Source organism: Letharia columbiana (genome assembly GCF_014066305.1).
Source record: "Letharia columbiana isolate WasteWater2 chromosome Unknown Sc0000039_s0, whole genome shotgun sequence".
NCBI lineage: Eukaryota > Fungi > Ascomycota > Lecanoromycetes > Lecanorales > Parmeliaceae > Letharia > Letharia columbiana.
In genome coordinates this window covers 365001-381202 of record NW_023501083.1, presented here as the reverse complement: position 1 = coordinate 381202, position 16202 = coordinate 365001, and the positions used below count along the sequence as shown (strand labels likewise).

Below are 16202 nucleotides of genomic sequence, written 5' to 3'. Positions count from 1 at the left end.
AGCCAAGGCTATGAACCTATCCGATAAAAGCTCGAAGCCGCAACAAGGCCGTTCACTTGGCCACCTAGATCCTCTTCACTCATTCTTCTTTTTCAAGTCTGTCCCAGAACTTGTGCTGGTATCAACTACCTAGTTCTGTAAACAAGCATTGTATATTGAGATTCATCTTTTTTCTACTTCACTGCACCTTTTATCACCAATCACAATGGCAGCAGCTGAAGTTTCCACTGCCAATGGCGGTATCGCTCCTCAGCTCACATTCGAACCTCGTGATTCCTATCAGCTACCCTTGGTAGGACCAAACATGGATATCAAACAAGACTACAGTGTTACTGTCCACGAAGATGTATCTACGACACCCGTTTCCACCACGCCGTCCAAGGAGACTCCAGGTCTATATATCACTGGCTTGGGGTCTCAATACCCGCCTTTCCAATTCCCCCCGGACAAGCTGGAAGGTTTCGTAAAGAGGTGGTATGACCTTGAAACTCCAGGGTAAGTAAAATTGGAAAACTAAAACGCACAAATACGCACTGACATGACCCCGAATCTAGGATCAAGAAGCTCTTGACCATCAACCAGACCACTATGATCCAGAGTCGATCAACCATCAAAGCATACGAAGATCCATTCTGGAGCCGCTCAGTGGCACCGTCGATCTCCGAGCTAGACAGATTCTTTCGCAAGGCAGGTGTCGATCTGACTGTCCAAGCATGCAAGAAAGCCATGCGTGAATCCGGCAGCAAACCCAGCGACATCACCCACATCGTGGCAGTGACATGCACCAACGCCGGCAACCCCGGCTTCGACCTCTTGGTGGCCCAGAAACTCGGTCTGAAGCCGGAAACCGACAGGACGCTACTGCACGGCGTTGGGTGTGCCGGTGGACTCTCAGCGATGCGTGCTGCGTCGGCTATGGCTCAATCGGCCTCGGTGCGCGGCCGCCCGGCGAGAATCTTGGTGTTTGCGTGCGAGATCTGCAGCATCAATGTGCGATGCGATCTTGAAGAAGTTGTGGAACATCCCGATGAGACCAAGATCTCGCCCGTCCTCTTCTCCGACGGCGCCGCATCTTTTGTCCTCAGCAACGAGCTCACACCCGGAGCCAAAGACAAGGCAGTCTACTCGTTGGTCAACTGGGAGACCAGGACCATGCCCGGCACAGCCAAAGAATTGGAGTTCATGGCCGATCCCTTCGGATTCCGAGCCACCCTGACGAAGGAGGTCCCGCACCTGGCCCTCAAAGCCATCACCCCCATGTTCGAGCAGTTGCTGCCCTTCCTCCCCACCGACAGCCAGCTCGCGACCAGCGGCAAACCGGTGGAAGCGAAAGACTTCGATTGGGCATTGCATCCCGGCGGAATCGCCATCTTGAACGGTGCCCAGCAGAAAATGCAACTCCACGACGACCAGCTGCGCGCGTCCTTTGACGTTTACAAGAACCACGGCAATTCGTCCAGCCCGACCGTGTTGGTCGTGCTCGACCAGTTGCGGAAGATGGGCGAGGGCCGAGAGAACGTCATGGCTTGCAGCTTCGGTCCCGGGATGACGATTGAAATGTTCATGTTGAAGCGTTGCCGTCACGATGTGGAGGAATGATGAGATTCTCCGAGAGAGCCGCAGGGTCTGTGGCTTCGGATCTTCTGATGGTCCTGTCGTTCGTTACCTCTTTTACTATCAATCCTTTTCAGAATGAAATGCGTGTACAAGTCGAATCTAGATTATGTGAGAACTGGGATGGGGAACCTTCCGTCTGCTTTTTAGCTGGAATAGATCGTGTAAAGAGAGAGCTAGGACAGATCATACGAATACAATCGTGTTGGAGTTTTCAAAGGACCGAAAGTACAAACTATCGAACCCACCTCGATCTTGCGACTCCATAAAGCAAGCATTACACATAAACCCCTCTACGCCATCACTATTACCCACAAGCCTTTTTGCCAAATCCTTCGCATCAAATCTGTCGAGAAATCGCAATGTAAACTACATGACCCGTGAGAGCAAAGACTGACAGTTCTCCCCGCACCTTGAAAATCCCATAGAGACTCTAGCATACTTTACCCACGACGCAAAATCAGCGCAACCCCCACAATCTCTCAGTCACTTCCGTAAACGTAAACGTGACCAAAGCGAACCGTTTCACACAGCGAAGACGAAGCTACGAACCGGAAACCAGGATACTCTGCAAACAGACATTGCACATTTTCGATTCCCTTCTTCATCTACGGACATGATACTGAAAAGAAACAAAACGCCACATGAAATCCAAAACATCCCCCCAACACGACCCGCGCAGCTGATTCATGGTTGAAGTTCCATCTAAGAGCTGGCCCACACCGAAGTCTGTACCAGCATTTGCCCGCCAGCTCCTACATGGCTCAACTTTTCCCCCCGTTCACTTACTTACTTACTTACTTCCTTACGTACTGACTGACTCACTTCCAGCACCTCACATTGACACCGCCCGCGACGGCACAGGTCAGGTTCAGACTCTCGGTCCAAGGGCGATCTTCCTGCCCGGGCACGACCTCGATTTTGCTGAATTGCTGGCAGAGGCGCACGATGGTGTACGAGGCCTCCGTGAGGGCGAATTGTTGTCCTGGGTAATGGAATGTTAGTCTGTTGGTTCTAGAAAGGATAGCGCAATCGGGCAGAGAAGAAGGGAGAGGCTGAGAAGGAGATGAAAGGAGAGAGAGAGAGAGAGATGGGAGCGAACGTCTCGAGTGAAGAAAGATAGACTTACCAGGACAGATCCTCGGACCGCCGTTGAACGGCAAGAAATTGAAGCCCGGCAACAACCCCTCCCACCGCTCGGGTCGGAACTCCTCGGCGTCCTGGCCCCACAGGTCCTTGCGGCGATGCATGGAATAGAGGACCCAGATGACCATCTGGCCCTTCTGCACAAAGATGGGGCTTTGCCCGTCCGCGCCGCCGCCTCGAGGCAGCCAGGTGTCCTTGTTGGCGAACTTGGCGTTGATCGGCACGACGGGGTAGAGACGTAGAGCCTCATGGAGGAGGTTTCGGAGATATTTGAGGTCTTTGATCTGATCGAAGGTGGGCGGCTTGCCGTTGAGGGTAGCGACTTCGGCGTGCAGTTTGGCCCAGACGTCGGGGCGGCGGGAGAGGACGAAGAGGGTGGAGGACATGAGGGAGGCGGTGGTGTCGCGGCCCGCGATGAGGGTGTTGATGACCTGGTCGCGGAGTTCTTTTTCGTTACCGCTGTGCTTGGCGAGTTCGTAGAGGAAGACGTAGCGCTCGTCGTTGTCGTTTTCCTTGGCTGCTTCATCGGCGTCGCCATATTTATCGAGTAGAGCTCTCTTCTCGGCGTCGGCGTCACGGAGGATTTTCCTGGCTTTCATACTCGCTTCGGCACCGGCACCTTTCCCGAGGACCGCTTCATTGCCGAGTAAGTTCTTGGCTTGACGGTATTCGACTGCGTTGTGGATGATTGGGCGCACGTAGTCGTGGATGTATTTGCACGCTTCATTGTACTTGAAACTTTGATAAAACCTGTTGTATGGGCCGAGGCGTAGCTTTTGCGCGATGACGCCGAGGGCATAGTCGAAAGCCCAGGAAAACTGCTTGCTTTCGGCCGTGGCGTCGGGGCGGAGAGAGTCGATGGACTTTCCGAAGAGGAATTCAGTTGCCGTGTCGAGAGTCTATCGGACGAGCGATCAACGAAATTCTTCAAAACTAAACAGAAAGGTGACGAGATTTCGGAATGTGGAGGCTTACCATACGAAAGAAATAATCTTGGATGTTGACTGGGGTCCCATCGGCGGGAAGATAGCTTATCATATGCATAACATGATGCTCCATTAACCTCAAATCCGCGACCTGTTTTCTTATAAAATTCGGCCGGATCAAAGCCCTGGAGTGCTCCCAGTACGGACCGTCAGCATTGAAAATACCATGTCCCAATAGCTTGACCGTGGCCTGTCGGCGTAGCTCTCCCACGTCGAAATCAGGGAACTGCGTGGCCAGGACACCTTGCACGTTCTTCGGTTCATCGGTAAAGATCAGTGTTTCACCCAGAACATTCGACGTGAATGTTGGTGCAATTCGAGTGAGTCTCTCGTACAGGTCCTCGAGTTGATACTTTCCCCTGCTGGCTCGGATGGTGCTGATGACAAAATCAAGACCGAAAATTGGATCCCAGTGGCGATCCGCCTTTGCGGGTTTGCAGCCATGAAGACGTGCGAATTTCCGAGAAGCGATCAAGGTCGTGGTTTTTCTGTAGGCAACGTAGACCAGGAGAGACGCACCGAGCACAATGGCGCTGAGGTAGACTGGAGTGAGCATGATGCAGTGGAAATGATGCTACGATGGGTACGACGGGGGGGGGGGAAGGGCTCGAGATCAATGATGGCCGGGACGCTGAATGGGCGTTGGGATCAAGTAGACTGTGACACCACCGCGCGAGCGTCGTAAGCTTGAACAGAAAGGAAAGCACTGTTAGCGAAATTTCCTTGGCGAACAGGGAGAGACTCGGGTGAAAGTCAGTCCGTGTTTGAATGCAGCTACACAAGGCATGAGCAGGTGAGATTGTGGGGAGAGGAGATCGCAAAGATGTTCATGAAGGGATGTACCTTAGTCGGGTCTGCTTAGTCGGGCGCCCGTCAAGAAACAGTCAGACGAAGCAAAAGGATTCGGGCTGCGCCCGCACGCCTGCATGATCGGGTCCAACACTTGCATTTTTTATAGTACGTCGGCAAACTTTCGAACTGCCTGAGATATCACCTTTGACTTCAACATCTCTCCAATCGAGTAATGCCCGACAAGGAGACTGTTAACTCGTCTCAACTGCATCGAATCCCATGCTTTGAATCTCGATATGAATTACTAAGCAGCGTTCTCAGTTTGCCTCGATCGGAGCTGTCACATCGTCCCTGCCCGTCGGTATTGTGTTATTCGTTGAGGAGGGTGAAAGAATGACGCTGTTGGGTGTGTGAACGGGCGTGGGCCGGGCACGGCCCCCGGAGGAAGGATTGCGAAGCTTGGTCTGCTCTATCATATCTTAACACAATCTTGTAATTTGGAATGACCCATTATATTGTGGCATGCGTTTTGGAATATCCCTCCACCATTCTTATCTTTTATGTGCCGGTCGCGTTTGCAGCGAGGGATCAATGTGAAAGACGTGGATTTATTTATGAAGTCAGAGTTCAGAGTTTCAATACGGCGAAATACCATTTACCAATTTAAAGTACTCCGTTTTGTAAGGAATTACTATTGAAGGCTAGCCCGGCCGTCCCGTCTGCGCTCGGAGATCCGTAGGGGGAACATTGCTTCCTGACATGCATGTGGTGCTTCCTACACGCACCTTCTTGCACCAGACTAAATACAATATTCCAATAACACTGGCCGTAAAAGCAGAAGAAATTCTTTTCCGTCAGCACCGGGCTGTCCGCCCCTGAAAGCTGCCTCTAGCGCTTGGGCCCCCTTTATCTATCAGTGGAGACGGACGAATCAGGCACCAAGTACGAGTCGTTTTCGAAGTCTATGAGTTCGGACACCTCGGATGTTGTGTTTCTACTCTCCTAAGGGTTTCAGACTGCGGTGGTGGCAGGGATCTGAAGTTATCGGTCCTTTCAACAGCGGAGAGAGGATCAGCTACCCTGTACAGAGCAATCGATAGATGAAGTCTCAAGACAACCGGACCATAAATTCCGGCAGTCTCAAAGGGAAAAACGGGGTCGAGCAGGAATAGAATACACTAGCTGCTTGTGTGTGCAAAGGAAGGCACACGCAGTCAGCAGAACGCGTCCTCTTTTGGAGATCCACCCATTTGTCCTGATCGATACTGCTGTAGTCAGACCGTTGCCGAAGTCTTCTTTGATCGAGCACAACAAAAGGTGAATGGGTTGATGTACGTTGCTGACTTTCCCTTCGTCGAATCACGGCATCAAGAGTCTTCCCAACTTGCAGTAGCCCCCAATCATTTGTTCCCCGAATCCCGTCTAATGTATCACATTCACAACAACCTCGGGGGCGAAAAAGCCCAATGTCATGTCACGCTGCGAGACAACTTGATCATCGACGATTGAGGGAACGGATTGGTTTACAAGCAAGCAAACTGACGACTAGCATCTATGCTTTCTCTAATCATTCTCGAAAAGCCAGGTCTCAAGATCCTCAGAGTTGGTGCAGATACTGGCAGCGCAACAAGGAGATATTGCCAGCGCTCGATGGCCGTGAGGCGTAGCGGAAATGCACAGAGTGCACAGATATCGAAAAGACCATCGCCCTTCTGGCTGAAGCAGAAGGAAGGTTCTGGGATTCCCGTAGCGCAAGTCACGCATCTTTTTACATGAAGAAGCCTCACAGCGCTCAAGGGTGCCATCCCGAAATGGACCCGGTTGATGCATCGAATGTGATTCATGCTAGGTCTGATATGAACGCTCTCACACCTTTCGTTCTAACGCTCCATGACCAAATGAATGTGATAACGCTCGTTAGCGCAGACAACAATCGTTATGGTCGGCTGCTATTCCTTGTCGAGCTCGAAGGTCCAACGACGTTCAGACATAACACCTGCCAAATGAGGTGGCGTGAAGATCTTCCTTGTAGTCAACAAGGGCAACAACTCAAATCCCAGGCTCAATTTCGACATCACCTGTATCAGTCACCTTATCACAGATGACTGTTTCAACAAACAGTCAAAAGCCAAGGCGGCGGAGCAACCAATATCGGTTTAGGAGATCCCAAGCAAGAGCCTCAGGTCCCACCCTCTTTCCGTTGGACTTACCCAAGTCTAGGTACTTGAGCAGACTCTGCTACAGAAAACATTAATGATTTTGATCAATCTTTGGAAGATGACAGCGTTGACCTTAAAATTCAGTCTGCGGATTCGAGCAACAAAGCTATCGCTCTCGTGACTGGTAGTCCTCAGCTGATCTCACGGTCAGGAAAGGACCGCCGTAGCCCGTTCATCTATTCCGTCGACCCTGAGGCTCCCTATCATCTGGTGGGATAATTGGCGACTAAGCTGTACTAAAACTCGGTGCGAGATACCGGGTCGGTGCAGGGAGGGAGGGAGGGAGGGAGGTGCGGAGACGAGCTGAGCTGAGCTGAGTCGAGCGTGTACGTACGTACATAAGGCTATAATTCTTCAATCTGTTGGAAGTACGTATGTGCCGCTCGCTCGCCGGAGGATGTTGATGTTGATGTTGATGTCGATGTTGATATTGACGTTAACATAAGCACTACAAGCGAGCGATCAATACCTACGCACGGATGGGATCAACAGCTTGGCTAAGCTCAGCATCAATTGGTCGCAACTTGCACCCAACGTTGGGTGTTGCTGCTCCATCTCTAGTGAAACTGGCCGAGTCCGATGATAATGGTCCAGCTTAGCTGGGGCCGGAGTGAGGGAATGTAGGCGGTAGGTAGGCACTCTGGTATAAAGGTTGTGGTTCGGGTTAGTCATCTCCGTCCTGTCGTCGATGGGTCATCGGCGCGAAGGAAGGATTGGAGTCATGAGGACTTGGTGCACGTTTAAGGTCCACTGCTGAGCAGGCGAGTTGTCTAGAGCATGACTCGAGCAAGCAGCGAGTAATAACTTTAGAGCTGGGCGTCTCGTGGAAAGGTGAGTTGAGTTGGGCTGTGTTGACTTGGGAGGGGAAGGCCTGGAGAAGCAGGACGGTTCGGAGCACGGTTCCAGAATGAGAGCCCCAGATTAAAATTTCTATGAATAATCTATACGATACAAATATTCCAATCTGCCGCCATGGCTACCTGTTTGATATCTCCAACACTCCCTCAGTCACTGATGGCCGAGACACTCTTTTCGACCGATCATTGATACAACTCCGTGATATCCTCTGGGAGATTTTTCTCGAACGCGCCATCCGTTTCGTTATCCGACAGCGCCAGGAACTTGGTTTGGAGCGCCTGGCTCACCGGATTGTCGTTCAGCGCGAGAAAATTCGTCACGTCGGTAGCCAGCAGTGCGGGAGAGGGATTGAGGTAGTTGTCGAGCGCAGACTTGGTGTCATTGAGGGCGTCCTGGGGGAAGAGCCCAATACGCTGGGCCAGTGTGTTGACGGCTGACGTCAGCGCGGCTCCAGTAGGGTAGTATTCGTTGAAGAGCCCCAGCGCGGCGCCCGTGGGTCCGTCGAACGCCTTGGCTGAGAGCAGATATTCGAGCGCTCGGCCTTTGTTGATCAGTTGGCCAAGGAACAATTGGCCGCCTCCGCCCACCGTGAGACCTAGCCCGTCTTCGAAAAAGCCCGTGTGTGCGTTCGGCCCTGCAAACCGCATGTCCATCTGCAGCGCGAGTTCGTGCCCGCCGCCAATGTTGCGGCCGTTGATTTCGGCGATGAAGGCGGTCGTGGTGATGTTTTGCAGCAGGGGCGCAAGGTAGGAATAGTTGATCGTTGCGGTGATTTTGTCCTGGGTGATGGGGTTGTGCGTGAGAACGGTATCGAGGGGGCCGAGGAACCAGTCAGGGTTCGAGCTATCAAAGATGACGACTTTGGGGGTGGTGGTGGTCGTTGAGGGTTGGATGGACACGAGGTATGTGAGCAGATCGGTTATCAGGTTCGGGTCGATGATGTTTATAGGTCCGTTGTTGATGGTGACGCGGGTAACGTTGCCTGTGGTTTGGAAGCTGAGCGTGCCATGTTTGGCGGCGGCTGGTTGCGTGAGGGGGTCAGCATGCGTGGGTGCCGCTATTAGCAGGGCGCTCAGGGAGGTGAGGAGATGCTTCGTGGAGATCCGCATGGTGATTTTCGGAATGTATAGACGTTGATCTTGGAAGAGGGAAATGACGTCCAAAGAGATGATAGTGAGGTTCCTCGGTGAAGAGGCTCGAAGAAAGCCGTCGAGGAGGACATTATATCTTCCTTTCCAGCTCGCAGCCTGGTACTTAGCCTTACACCGCTCTCCGCTGTGTTGATAGTCGGGCGCCGCCAACACGAGAAGCTAACTACTGTGCCACAGTCAAGACGAGTGCTACGGCGGCACAAGATCAATGAATGGATTGGATCTAACATGTCCCGTGTGTCTGTCATACTGGCAGATCACTAATAAAACTTCCGCTAGGAACGTCGACAGTGGCTCACTTTGGATGGGTGATGGCGCCACGCACCTAGCTCGTTTCTCGCTAGAACGAGCTAAGTGCGTGGCACGACTATAGAGCGTGGAGATGAAAACAGACAAACGGCGAAGCAGACAGTGTTCTAATATAGTAGCCTACCTCATAGCCTTCCTTCAGCCCCCCATTCCGACATCGGCACAACTTCCAAAGACAAGAACATGCCGAATTCGAGCGCGCAGAATCATTGGTGTCGCAAATATGCAGCAGATCTCTCTCAAGGACGCCTATGCACCCGGCATGCGTAATGACGGGCAGTTGAACTCTATGCTAGTCGTCTGATAGACACGTGGTGACAGGGTCATTGATCTGACATGTCGATTGACGAGTTTGGATCCAGTTGAATCAAAAATCCATACTGATAATGCAGCACGGCTCCTGTTGGCTCTGCAGTCAGCTGCAGCCTGCAGGAACAATCCTGGTGGTCAGTAAGCTAATGTTGTATAGAATCCACCTGGCTACCTACTTTAGCCGAGAGATGGGGACCCGATTTTGGTATTAGTTGCTCCCGACTTACTGATGTAGCTATTTCCGGCCACCGTACACCAACAAATCGGGACCGACTCCCTAAATCGGGTGCTCTAGGGCCGGCCCCTAGCGCTAGAGGCTGCCTAGCACTCGCACTAGTGCTTATTAAGCCTACCGTATGGTATATTGAATCAAGTGCCCCGATTGGCCCAACTAGTGTGCCTCTATTACCATGTCTACATGTACCTACCTTACCTATATCGAGATGATGGATTTTTGAGAATTGCGATAATTCGGTGTTGCCGGTGACATGGGAGATCTCTTGCAGTCCCTCTGTCAATGCCAGCGAATGCACATTACGCATATTCGATTCAGGGAGAGAAGTCTTCGCGGAGGTTTATGCTCATGGCCTGGAGAGTGTGCGCGTGCCTACACGTCTGTCTCATGAGCGTATGCGCATGCGCGTGAAAGCTGGACCTCAGCTCAAGATGCACCCATCTCATTGTATGAAGCCTCGATCAGCTCTTAGGTCCCGTGAGCTATATGCGCAGATCAGCCCCTGGAACCGGAAGCCCACGTTCCCGATGTGAACATGTCAATTTTGCAGAAGCCAGCTTCAACGGAGTACTTTCCGAAGGATATATAATGCAGTTCGTCTGCAAGAGCCACAGTGCTAACACACGCTGGAGCCAGAGTATTTCAGATTCGACGAGGATGAGTCATCAGTCGAAGACTACCATTTCGAGCCCGCGGACAATGAAGACTGGTACATCCAGGGAATTGAAGAGGAGGAGGTGGTGCTGGTACTGGTGGAGGAAAGAAGGAAGGCACGATCACTGCATCCAGAGCGCCTCTGAACCCGAGAACCCAGCGGCTGGGTCATTACAGGGCGACACGCCAGAGCCATTGTCAACAAGTCCGCAGATTTCTGAGCAAAAGGTCTTTGCTTCAGGCCAGCACCGTATTTAGATCTGAGTCTGATCTAAGCAACCAATTTGGAACACGACTTGATCAAATTGTACGTTTGGTATTTGAAACCTTCTTAACAGGCGTCGCAGACACTACTCACGGTCGTCGCTGCCTATACATCTCTGAATCCCTCCCTTGAGGTAGTATCCCTGAAGCTCTATAAAACTACCGCCAGCACCTTCGAGAAGAAGCCGGCTTATTCACGGAGCAATTCGCAGGGAAGATCTTTTTCGAGCATCGACATACTGCGGTGGCCAGTCTTGTATCTGAGACTCTTGGATCTCAGCGCCGCCTCCACTGTTAGTCTGGTAAATGCAAAGCTGAGTTTGGTATCCTCATTCAACTTGCGTAGCTGAAAGGCAGGTGATGCGTCCCGAGCAGCCGAAGAAGATCCGCTAGATCTTTCAGCCAAAAGATCTAGTCTGGATCGAACGGCTATCTCCACATAGACACCATCAATCTTCCACTTTGGATGACAAAGTAGACAGTACTTTGGGTTCAACTTTGAAAGAGGTGTGTTATTCGAAAAGACTTACAAACAAACAACGTTCATGCACGATGCGAGGCCTCTATATACCTTACACCATCTGCTAGCAAGGCATCTGGGTCAAGATGAATTGAGAGACAATAAGCGAAGCCGCAGCGGAAGGATTCAGCACGTGTCTACTCATCTGCGCCCGATACTCGGTTTTCCTGCGGGACTCCGTAAGCTATCTGCATTACCCGTTTTTCTTTCTACAGTCCTCGAATACCACCCCACATTCTTTATGCGACCCTATCATTAATCGCTTGCGTATCGCTGTCGCCATACACTAAAATATCTACAGATATCAACATAGCGGGGAAAGAGGTTGTTCAGAGGGGTTTTCCAAGGCTGACGTGAGCCGGACATCAGCTGGCTTCAAACGCCGTGGCGTTCTTTTAGAAGATGATATTTCAAACGTCCGATTACTCGGCCTGCAATACTGGTTCTCGTACTCCTACGCTTACTTCTGCGGTCATCAGCCTTGCAGCCTCATCTTCAATTTCTTTCAAATTGTGTCTAAGCACGGAATCTAGCCCGGTCTGCTCCTTCGCTTATTCTCCGTTTTCTCTTTGATACAGTAGATGAACACCGTCATTACAACCCATACTGGGCACTCTAGTTTTCCCAGTTCAAATCGGACCAAGGATACAGTTTTTCGCAAATCATGGCATCGACGACGATATCACAGCCAACACCCGAACAGACGTCACTCTCCTCTGATTTACCAGCATTGCCACCCCCACCGGGAGTAACGCCAAATTTTACAAATCCACCAAATCGAGGAAAGCTCGAAATCGTCGTGACGTCTTTGCTGCTCTGTATTGCCACGATTTTCATACTTAACCGGCTCTACATGAAAACGTTCATTGTTCGAAAGTATATGTTGGACGATCGTAGGTCTTCCGGACAAATCCGATAGCGATATGAAACCTTGAATTATTGACTCCGCCCAACAGTGACCATTGTAGTGGGCATGGTAAGTCACCTGCAATTCTTTCTCGCACGAAGTACAGCGAACGCTGAGCATTGCACGTGCCACCACAGGTTGGCACAGTTACGTGTTATGCTGCAGCTACCTTTGGTAAGAAGCCTTACTCTGCCTCTTCCACAACTGCTCACACGCCGCAAACGGTAGGAGTACACGAAGGCGCTATTGGAGTCCACCTATGGGATATCAAAGGCCAAGCGGGCAGCAGAAATACCGTGATCGTAGGTAGTCGGCTCCGGGCCACGGGTCATTTCTAACACGATCGTGAGCCAGTCTGTCTACCTGATCTCAGTCCTGTTGTCACCAACCTTCCTTTTCATCAAGATCACGTTTTTCATCACGTATGGCCATATTTTCGGTCCGATGCGTTGGATGAGGATCTGCGCCTTACTCGGGGGCATATTCACGACGCTCTTCTACATTGCTATGACCGTGTGCTTCTTCATCGTTGTAACACCTCACAGAGGCCAGACGTGGCTATCCAATACAAGTACTCAGCGCGAGGAACTGAATCTCCACTTCGGTGTCCCTTCATCTGCTGTGGGTCTGGTCATTGATATCTATCTCCTGGTTCTGCCGATCGTGGCTGTGAGTAAGCTGCAAATGGCCACTCACCGGAAGCTTGGTATCATCCTAATCTTCACGACCGGGTTGCTGTAAGTTGGATGTCCGGCCGTCTTACCACAATGCTCCAGGAACTGATGCAGTACCGGCTGAGGTAGCGCTTGTCTGGGCTCGGTCCTGAGCATATACTACAGGGTCCGGCTCGAGAGAACCCGAGACCAAACATGGGCTCTCATACCTGCGAAGACCGTGACGTAAGTCTTCTCTCCGTCGGGTCTCCAACCACCAATATCTGCACCGTGAGAGCTCTGCCTGATGGCAACCCCAGTCTCTTAGAGATGTTCGTAGGCATAATCTGTGCCTGCATGCCGGCAGCGTCCCACACATGGCAACACCATCTCCCCTCCTACGACTCATTCAAGTACCACCTACGCGCCCGCAATGGAACTTCGGGGCTGAAACTCGGCGGAACAAACCCAACTCCGTCCTCGTTCGCGGAAAGTAATTCCAGAGACGTGAAAACTTCCCGTGGCGTTCACGAAGGATACGTCAATCTAGACGTGCTTGAGCATGAATTGCCGAGGCCGGTAAAGCCTTTGCAGACCTTCATTTACAGCGGACGGCCAGACGATCTCAATCACGATGGTATCAATCTCACATACGAAATGCAGCAGAGCTCGGCCTCACCTCCGCCACCCAAGCGTGGGTGGACGACTGTCTAGATTCCCAGAGCTTATTGGTTACGAGGGCAGTCATATAGCTTGTGACTTTTGGAAAAGCTGCCGTTGGCTATGATCGGTGTGTTATGGAGACGATATATCCAAATGAATCATAAGAGTACAAACGCACGTGTGCACAGGACAAGGGCTAGGAGCATATTAGCTGCTAGAAGACTGCTAGTTTCAAAACTGTAAAGACACTTAGGCATCTAGACCCTCCTTCATTCAAGCACGTCGAGTGCACCAATAAAGATAGCTAGTAAGTATCGGGTTCTCGAACAAGCATATACCCTTGAAGCGCCAAGTCTGCAACTTACCTCCAAATTGAACCCTTTTTCCCAGGCTATTTACATGTCTCGTTCATCCCTACGCCATACTAGTCTCCGAGACCATGACCTCGCAGCTGCCACGGGACACCCCCAACGTACTGTATCAATCCCGTTATCAGCTTTAGCAAGCCGATTGCGTCTACGCCGTAGCTGTACAATCTACGTGAATGATGAGCATTATTGTCTTACTTTAATCCCTGAGAACAGCCAAGATGATGATCTCCAGCTCAAAGTATCCGCTGTCAACGGTATCGACTCCAGTCGTTCCAAAATGTCGACGATGCCGATTTCCCATGACGTGGTGCATTTGGAAAAAGAAATGCATCCCTACTCACGCATCGCACGCTCGTTGGCGCCGAGAATTGTGTGTTCACCGGGCATTGGGTCGAGGGAACGTGGCCCGGAGAGCGAGCCCGAAAGCCATCCATCTTTGATCGCCTTAGAGCGTCTCTTTAGGTGAGGGTTTGATCAGAGATTTGTGACAGATAACGGCTGCCCCATTCTCAAGGACGGATATGTAGGACTTAGTAGTTGACAAAATGTAGGGATTGTGGAGAGAGATTACCCGTTCAAAGATCGTCCCTACTTATTCTGATGATTGAGATGTGATTCTGTCATGATGCCGTTGCAAGCAGTAAATGTTAAAATAGCAGTGTGGTGTTTCCCGGTAGCAGTACGACGTATCTCTTTAGGGGACCTGTGAATAAGAGTTGAATACCTGTCACGTGCAAGCAGTCAAGCGCAGAGACTAAGACAAGCAGGATCTAGCTGTAGAGTGATTGGATTCACTTTCACTTTGCTTCCTTTTGAGCGAAGTCTGTTAAGCAACACTGGCTCCATAAATACCGCATCCCACGTCATTTACAAAGCCCGTACGCTTCTACAGCGCCGAGATCAAAGCCAAACACTCTGGTGCCTACCTCAAATACTCAACCACATCTTGACTGAATTCGCAGCGAGATTTTCGAAGGCTATTCGGTGAACTTGCTGTCCAGCTTGATCACCACAACGCCCACGTTACTGAGCCTACCGGCGGAATTGCATCTTCAGATCATCAATGAGACTGACGTACATGACCTCGAAGCACTCTGGACATGTTGCTAGAAACTTCATGTCTATGGTAAAGACAAAATACAGATGCATAGATACAGGAAGGCCAAACTCCACACTTTTTGTTTTTCAAAAATCCTTTTTTTTTTTTTTTTTTATAGGTGAGGAGAGCAAGCTCTATCCTAGATTTATGGAAATCAATCCACGGTCGTATGATCCCGGGGACGATAAGAGCTATCTAAGCGAGCAACAGGAAGAGGCGGGAATTGAGAGGATTACTTTTATCGAACAACACGGGGACCGTATCACGGCAATGGTGTCTGAGATTCATCTTAAGCTCCTGCCCAACGCATCGACAACGGAGATGATGGCCTGAAACGACGCTGATCGAATTCTTACCAGCATCAATACAGAAATTCTACATGTCGAGCGGGGTAGTGGGGAGGAGCCCGTCGAGAAAATGTGTCCAGCCACGTTCAAAGACTGGCCTGAGCTGCGCAAGGTATGCCTGCCAAATTTGGAAGAGATCTGTTTTGAATACGTTGAAGACGATGATGTAGTGGAGGAGGAGGGTCATCGGGAGCTACGCTCACGGTGCAAGGAAGCCGGTATCAAGGTAAAGTCTATTGGATGGGTGAAGGGAAGGGAGTATACCGCCGGACGATTCAATATCGTGAACGGCTAAACATTCCATCTCCTAACGCAAGTCTACACTTCGATAGATCAATACTGGGCTTATACCTTAGTGTGTCACCGGGAAGGAAAAAAAGCTATTGACGCGATAGGATACGAAAAAAAGCTCTCAAAATTCCAGAACATGCATGCGATTCCTACTGCCTCTACGCCCTGATAGTAAGGATTTCGCAAGATAGCCACTATGTTGATGGACGAAACTACATCTCGAGGATACATTTATCAAATGCCCTTACTCTCTACAAATAGTCCAGAACAATGCCAACTGCGAATTCTTTAAACTAAATATAATATTTATAACTGCTCTAGCCTATCGATTTACGCCCTTTATAGTGGGCGTATTCCAAGGCACGCCACATAACAGTCATTCAAATAAATAATGCATTCGTCGCAAAAGAGAATAGTCCACTTCGCCTAATGATTCATACATCTTCGACCAAGATAATACATTTATGTGGATCAGAATGCTGCGCTTACAGTCTCGTAGCGGAATTCTCACGTCGACATGAAAAAGAAGAATCGCACTACCCTTTCGCAGTCTGATAGACTTGATGAAACAACCACCACGTTTTAAGAATTATGTTTTAAGATCCATGTTTAATTGCGGCAACACTGCCTGCAAGAAGCCGAAGTCGTCAAGAGCAGCACGCGACAGCCGTCTCTTTGGCATGGAGTCACGCTATGGTCATCCTCGAATCGCCCAATCATGTCCAATCTTAATTTAACAGGAGCAACGGCTGGTTATTTTTGGTAGTGAAGCTGCACGTTTGACTGCAAGGCTTGACCAGGTAGGGTCATT

The 16202-nt window shown here is 50.6% G+C and overlaps 5 protein-coding genes across 5 annotated transcripts; 3 read left to right on the top strand and 2 right to left on the bottom strand.

Annotated features, from left to right (window-relative positions):
* Nucleotides 1-205: 205 nt before the first annotated feature.
* On the top strand, nt 206-1599 carry HO173_009355 (uncharacterized protein; the record flags this gene model as incomplete). Its single annotated transcript, XM_037311245.1, has 2 exons — nt 206-495; nt 555-1599. The coding sequence occupies 2 exons, from the start codon at nt 206-208 to the stop codon at nt 1597-1599; spliced, it is 1335 nt and encodes a 444-aa protein (XP_037161902.1).
* An 836-nt stretch (nt 1600-2435) lies between these two features.
* Nucleotides 2436-4302, bottom strand: HO173_009354 (uncharacterized protein; the record flags this gene model as incomplete). Its single annotated transcript, XM_037311244.1, has 3 exons — nt 2436-2599; nt 2744-3659; nt 3736-4302. The coding sequence occupies 3 exons, from the start codon at nt 4300-4302 to the stop codon at nt 2436-2438; spliced, it is 1647 nt and encodes a 548-aa protein (XP_037161901.1).
* Nucleotides 4303-7797: 3495 nt separating this feature from the next.
* HO173_009353 (uncharacterized protein) lies at nt 7798-8724 on the bottom strand (the record flags this gene model as incomplete). The annotated part of the gene is made up of 1 exon (XM_037311243.1): nt 7798-8724. The coding sequence occupies one exon, from the start codon at nt 8722-8724 to the stop codon at nt 7798-7800; it is 927 nt and encodes a 308-aa protein (XP_037161900.1).
* Nucleotides 8725-11724: 3000 nt separating this feature from the next.
* On the top strand, nt 11725-13334 carry HO173_009352 (uncharacterized protein; the record flags this gene model as incomplete). Its single annotated transcript, XM_037311242.1, has 7 exons — nt 11725-11953; nt 12017-12036; nt 12105-12141; nt 12196-12269; nt 12322-12704; nt 12771-12866; nt 12941-13334. The coding sequence occupies 7 exons, from the start codon at nt 11725-11727 to the stop codon at nt 13332-13334; spliced, it is 1233 nt and encodes a 410-aa protein (XP_037161899.1).
* Nucleotides 13335-15023: 1689 nt separating this feature from the next.
* On the top strand, nt 15024-15395 carry HO173_009351 (uncharacterized protein; the record flags this gene model as incomplete). The annotated part of the gene is made up of 2 exons (XM_037311241.1): nt 15024-15028; nt 15113-15395. 2 exons carry the CDS (start codon nt 15024-15026, stop codon nt 15393-15395), a joined length of 288 nt encoding a protein of 95 aa, XP_037161898.1.
* Between the last annotated feature and the right edge of the window lie 807 nt (nt 15396-16202).